Genomic DNA, 6,892 nt, shown 5'->3' with positions numbered 1-6,892 from the left:
TATCTTATATTTTATATTTTATACCGAATTCGTTTTTTAAGCCGAATTTTTCAACGAATTTAAAAATTAGAAAATAAATTTTATGTGTATTATATCCGTACCGAAATTTTGCTGAATCCGAATTAACTAACTATGGTTCTATATGAGTTGGGCTAGAATACTATATATTAATAATATTTGCTTCTTTTTGCTATCAAGTTTTTGGCCCTTGGATCAATTTTTTTGATTATTTCTAACTATTTGATTAAATATTATAATCCAGTGGAGAACCCTAGGAGGACCACTAAACTCTAATAAAGGACTAATATCATCCTAACACTATAATTTCTCATTCAATGATTAAAAACTTGATAGCAAAAGGATGCAAATACAATCAATAGTATTCCAGTAACTCTATATATATAGGCTGGAATACTATTAATAGCACCAAGCTATTGGCGCTATCAGTTTTTTAGCCCTTAGATTAAGAAATGTGTGGTTATGATGATGTGGGTTCCCTAGAGTTGAATAGGTGGTTGGTTGAATAATATAATCTAACGAGTAAAAATAATCAAAGAGTTAAATCTAACGGTGAAAAACTCAATAGTACCAAATCCTTGGTGCTATTGATAGTATCACAAATGATCAAATCTTTCTCTCACACTCAACAGGACTTGTTTGGCGCCGGAACCGACTCAACCATCATAGTCCTCGAATGGGCGATGGCGGAACTCATCAGAAACAACAAGGCTATGGAGAGGCTCCAAAATGAGTTAAGAGGATCGATTCACAACACAAAAACCATGATCAAAGAGGATGATCTAATCAAAATGAGCTACTTAAAAGCAGTCATAAAAGAAACAATGAGACTGCACCCACCCGGGCCTCTACTGGTGCCAAGAGAGCTGATGCAGAGTACACAACTGCATGGTTACAACATTCATAGCAAAACTAGGGTTATCATCAATGCTTGGGCAATTTGTCGAGACCCCGAATCTTGGGCGAACCCCGAAGAGTTCCGGCCTGAGAGATTCATCGGTAGCTCTTTGGATTTCAGAGGGCGCGATTTCGAGCTTATTCCGTTCGGCGCGGGGCGGAGGATTTGCCCGGGGATTAACTTCGCGGTGTCGATTGTTGAACTCGCGCTCGCGAACCTCGTGTATTGCTTTGATTGGAGATTGCCGGAAGGAATGACAAGCGAGGAGATTGATATGGATGAAGCGCCCGGCATTACCTCGCGAAAGAGAGTTAGTCTATGCCTTGCTGCAACACCTCGATCATACTAGATAATCAATTCTTGACCTTTTTTTCGGCTCACAAACAAAGATTTTTTTATCACTAGATAAATAATATTTAAAGTGTTACCGACCGTCTCTAGAGCATATGGCAAAGGGTTTGGTGGTTGGTACCCGAGACCTAAGTTCGAATCCCGGTTGATTTACATTTCCAGCTAAATTTATTTCTAAATGAAATAAATGAAACGGATAACATGCTACCTATCTCTCTCAAAAAAAAAAGTTATTCAAAGCGTTGCTTGAAGTCGATAAAACAACTCTTTCATTATAGGATTCATAAAAATTCAAATTAATTTTTAATTTTTTTTAGTTGATAAAAATAATGAAGAGTGAGTCTTTGGAGATATGTGTGGTGTACACCTAGCATTGCTTATTAGACTAAAAGCTATATTAATTGCACTTTTGGTCATCAAATATTTATGAGACGTGTCAGAATTGGTTCTCAAATTATAATTTATTATAATTTTTAGTTTGAGCTCTTAAATTTTTACAATCTAATCGTACAGTTTAATTTAGTTGACTAAATATTGACGTACTACTAATTTATAAGTGATGTGACATCTTAACTATTGTTGCATCATCAATAATAACACTAACATATCACTTCGATATTAGCGACACATTAATATTTAATAATAAAATTAAGTTATGGAACTTGATTGTTATAATTTAGAAAGCTCAAATAAAAAATTACAATAAATTATAATTTGAAGACTAAAATATCACACGTCTTATAATTTGAAAGCCAAAAATATAATTTAGCTTTCTTTTTTGACTCGCAGTGCTAGTAACTACATACCTCACAATAGGGGTGGCAATCCAGCTCATTATTCACGAGCCATGCAGCTCGTGTTCAATTCGAAATGAGCTCGAGTAAACGAGTTGAACATGAGCTGAATTTTTCAACTCGTTTAATAAACGAGTCAAGTAGGAGCTAGGTCAGCTTGCCGGTGTTCAGTTTAATAACCGCTCGAATACATATAAATTATATTTATATAATTTATATATATAAATAATTATATATATATATATAATAAATTTTTATTATTTAATTTTAGCCTAACCTAAATATAAAGTCAGCTCAATTATAAAAAAAAAAATCCATTCATATAAAAAATTTTAACTATTAGATCAAAATCTAATAAATAAGATCTTATATACTTATTCTCTATATATATCTTTTCTAATTTTTTTTTTAATTTTCATTAACCCATTCGTGATGGACTGATTGGCGCATTAATAAACGAGCCAAATACAAACTAAATTTTTTATCGTGATATTTTAACGAGTCAGCTTGTGCCGTGCACCCCTGCCTCACGGACACATATCTATACCTGTTCATATTAAGAGCCAAAAATTTATGTGGGTTTTTGAAAAAAAAAAAAAAAAAAAAAAAAAAACTAAACTAAAACTAATCAAAATCATATTACCCAACAATGATGGTTTCATCCGCTTGTAAAGTTGTACATAACTCGATAGACCGCCGGACGCTCGTGCGCCGATGTCGCGTTCTTCTCCCTGACGCCATCGCCGCCCGCCTGCATCGCTCCGCCGGCGGCGGATCGAGCGGGCGGAAGAGCGCCGACCGCGCTGCTTCCTCGCCTCCGCCCCGCTGATTCCGCCGCCGCCGACCATCGCCTCGTCCGGCGATTCGTCGCCTCCTCCTCCAAATCCGCCGCCCTCGCAGCGCTCTCCAACCTCCTCTCCCTCTCCTCCCCTTCGCCCCCCTCGTGAGCCCCTCTCTCTCTCTCTTTCTCCTCTCTCTCTCTCTCTCTCTCTAACCTTATCCGTAACCCAAGCTGCGAAAAATTAGGGCCTCATAATCATTTTTTTTTGTTTTACTAAATTATTACCTTCGGTGCTGGTACTTTAATATATTGCAATTATTTGCTTGAACTTCATAAATTATTATAATTAAATCCTACGATACAAATTAGTCGGCAAAAATATTAATTTATTGTTAATATATAAATAAAGTTCTGGAATGCTATTAATGCCGTGCTAACCAAGTTTTTCACTCTTAGATAAAAAATATACGGTTAGAATAAATGTGGACTCTTTAGGGTTGAAGTGAGTGTTAGTTGAATATATATGATCTATAGGTGAATAATAATTAAAAAGATAAATCTAACGGCGAAAACTTGATAGCACTAAATGCTCGGTGGTATCGATAAGTATCTCAGCCGGACTCTAAAATAACATAGCCGCAGTGACTAAATATACAATATTGTCGAAGTTCAGAAAACTAAATTGCGTATGAATTTGGTATGTTTTGCTAGGGACATAACCAAATTCATATTGAATTAACTGCTCAGTGCCTACAATGGCCCATGACAAGCCATCATTTTTACATTCAAGGAGTTTTTAGTTAGAAAGCAGATCTCCCTGAGCAAAATTGTAGCTGTTAATATCAGCCCCCGAAGTTTATGACTACTAGCATGATTTGAGGCAAATTCTTGTACAGGCGTATGCGCGAAATCCGCGAAACCAGTTGTTCAGCTGAACTCAAACTCACCGCCGATGTTGCTGCGCGCTCTGGAACAATTAGGGCAGTGCTTCCCGACGCTGAAACATCTCGTCTCTCCTCGATCTCTACTATAAGATCCCCCAGGGACCCCGGTCGAGCCCTCTATCGCATACCTCTACCTCAAAATCCGAATCCTATTCTGTCGCCGGAATTGAGACTAAAAAGTTGTCGACATCATTCTTCTTTGCAAACTCTGCCGTTCCAGCGGAGAAAGCTTATAACGTCCATGATAAGGGTTTCTGCTTTATTGGATATGCCCCGCCAGACAGCGGAAGGCAAATTTGCAGGAGATGGCTTTTTCGGTCTGAAAAAACCTTTCTGCCTTCGAGATGTTAGATTGACGCAACCAGAGCTACGGGAAACCGCTCCGTTCTGGCGAGATAAACGAGGGTAATGGACTCATCGGAGGAGCAGGATTTAGCGTCGTACGTTTCACGCGAATGAGTCCCTTTCTTGCTAGCGGAAATCGTGGAGAGCTGCCTGAATGTTGATGGCTCAAATGGGATAGAGATTAGGGATCCGATTTCTCCGTGCAACGTTTAATACTGTACTGAATCGTGCCAGTATAGTTCGGTATGGTTCGAGATCTCATACGCTTCCGCCTTATCGATCGATACAGTTGCTCGACAAGTTGCAGAGCGAGTCTGCTCGTAGTTGATGGCCACGCTCATCCGGCAAAACATCATTCGATTCGGCTCTTTTGAGTCGAGACTGTTAGAAGTGGTCTCCTGCAGAATGGCAAGTTGGATTGCACCCGGGTTTCACCCAACTTCCGCGCTTTGTGTGGTAATGCTCGAGTTTGTTGATCGAGCCTAACAGGTCGAAGCTGGCTGAAGCGCGGAGAATGCGTCGTTCGCTGGCAGAGATCTCTGTAGTTTTGCCGTCAGGGAACATCAGCGACGTACACGGGGAAGATCACCGGTGAAAATGGTATGTGTCGAGATGTTGTTCGGAGAATAAGGTCGATGAATTGGACTACGGAAAAAAATTCAAGCGCAGTTCGGCGGAAGAGGGAAGGCCGTGAAAAGAATGTTGACTCTGATATCATCTCGACTTTTACACTATAATTTTTCAAGGCCAGTACGTGCCCAGATCGGAATGTTGTTTAATAAAATTAGTTTGTGTCATTTATAGTCCATTCAATTAATCGCCTTATTGGTGTAAAAACATACATAGTATAATTGTTAATCTACTTTTGAAATTAAAACTCATTTTAACTTTGCGTAGCAAAATCTTTAAAATTTTTTGATTTAAAGATGGTTGTACTTGTGGAGGCCTTAATCCTTAAGCTCAGAGATTTGAATCACGCTCTTTCATATACATTTCGGAAGAATTCAAACTGCATTTTCCCTGCCGAAGAAACAGAAGCAACAACAGATAGAGGTAGAGAACACAGGCGGAAAGGAATCAAGCAGCTGCAATTGCCCGCATCTCGCGACTCTTCCCCGGCCACAGGGCGCGGCCGGAGATCTCCTCACGCACGATCCCGCGCGTTCCTCCGCGACGACAGGAGCTGCTGCGCTCTTGTCAGTTTCAGGCGACCGAGGTATGGCATTGGGAGGTGGCGACCAGATCCAGCAAGCGAGAATCTCCCCCACCAGAAACCCTACTCCCGCCGAGCGGCGCTGCGTACACGTCCCAGCAGTTACTGAGCCGTCCGCCTCGCGTCCCTCGTCGCATTCCGGTCTTGTTCAGACTCCATTTTCGGGGCGAACACGACTGGAAACAGGGCGCGTGCTCGCGGTTTGAAGCTCTGCGCCCCGCCTCTCACCCACATGGTACCACGGCGGCACGGCCCGCTGCGCCGTCCGCCCTCTGGGCCCATCAGGCTCTTGGTTTCCCTTGCGCACACAAACTGTCGCAAGATGTACCACAAATGCGCGAAGATTCTGCAAAAATTAATTGACGAATTTCAATAAAATTAACAATTCTAGACTAATGAGTACGAGAAAATCTCATTAGCAGCAGCATTTTAGATGACAGTCAGAAAAAGCCTCAACGTCCCTACAATATGCAAAACAATTCGAATTCAGATTCTGATTTCGATTTCGATGTTCGTAGTCGTCATTCTACTTTGAATTTTGAAAAATCTTTATCGAATCCAACCCAATTGACACCCAGCAAGAGGGGCATAGTGCATAGTAGCGGGACACGAAGAGGTGACTCCATCCTTGAAGGCAGGGACTTGGCGATGGGCTGTGGGCACAACAGAGAAACAAGAGATACGAAAAAATAAAAAAGTTGTCCTTCATATGCGCGTCAAGCGATTAGACTATAAATAGAATAAAAACAAGATTAATTATTTTTAAAAATAAACATTAAGTCACTGTAACAATCCTTCAGTCAATCAATCTATTTTTTTTTTTTTTTTTTTTTGTGCCTCTTACATCCGCGCATGTACGATAAGCTGGGTGTTTTACTTATCTACTAATTCAACGTGCCGCGCTTTCATATCTTATCCGTGGCATAGTAAATAGAACGACCGTCTCATCCGCCCCTTCAACTTCACAGCAGTCTTCGCAATCACACAGAAGCGGGAGATGAAACCCTGCAGGTTGAGAAGTCGGGGAAGGATTTGTGATGCTTGGGAGCTGACTGGGGACGAGGTGAGGGCACCTCCTTCCTCCAGAGTGCAGCCAACACCCGAAACACCGCCGTCGACATCACCGGCCCGTAAAACCTCAAGCTCCCGATTACTTATCTGATTAATTATCACGCTGGCTTGGCCTGCAAAATGAAGAAAGGGAAGAAAGAAGAAAAAATATAAGACTGAGAAGACCACCAAATAGGAAATGATTTTTGTGGGCGAGCAAGAAAGTATCCACGTCCAGTCAACCACATGATTCGTACCGTGACGTTTAGATCGCGCCCTCAAACGCCACTTTCCCTTTTGTTTTTGGCTTTCTTTGGATAAATTAGCACAATTCGTCTCGCCTGTGATTTGTGTTTCAAACTTCAGAATTAGTGAATTATAGTCTTATGATCCAATGCTAAAATTGATTAAATATTGACGCACGCACTTGATGTAAAAGTATGTACGTGTTTAAATATGTGCAGCGTCACGCTACTATATAACTTCTAAGTATATATA

At 40.7% G+C, this 6,892-nt stretch overlaps 2 protein-coding genes across 2 annotated transcripts in view; one reads left to right on the top strand and one right to left on the bottom strand.

The window, feature by feature from the left end:
* LOC109713018 lies at nucleotides 802-2,734 on the bottom strand. The gene is made up of 2 exons (XM_020236931.1): nucleotides 2,705-2,734; nucleotides 802-1,242 (listed from the first exon to the last, which is right to left on the bottom strand). The coding sequence occupies exons 1-2, from the start codon at nucleotides 2,721-2,723 to the stop codon at nucleotides 920-922; spliced, it is 342 nt and encodes a 113-aa protein (XP_020092520.1). The 5' UTR covers nucleotides 2,724-2,734; the 3' UTR covers nucleotides 802-919.
* LOC109713258 overlaps nucleotides 2,911-6,892 on the top strand; it is a gene marked incomplete at its 5' end in the record, with an annotated part of 5,966 nt that continues 1,984 nt past the window's right edge. The window contains 4 exon segments of the mRNA XM_020237259.1: nucleotides 2,911-3,004; nucleotides 3,739-4,191; nucleotides 4,621-4,722; nucleotides 5,133-5,544. Of these exon segments, the coding sequence (XP_020092848.1) occupies nucleotides 2,911-3,004; nucleotides 3,739-4,191; nucleotides 4,621-4,722; nucleotides 5,133-5,544 (1,061 nt within the window).

This window comes from Ananas comosus, linkage group 7 (genome assembly GCF_001540865.1).
Source record: "Ananas comosus cultivar F153 linkage group 7, ASM154086v1, whole genome shotgun sequence".
Lineage (NCBI taxonomy): Eukaryota > Viridiplantae > Streptophyta > Magnoliopsida > Poales > Bromeliaceae > Ananas > Ananas comosus.
This window is presented reverse-complemented; position numbering and strand designations above follow the sequence as displayed.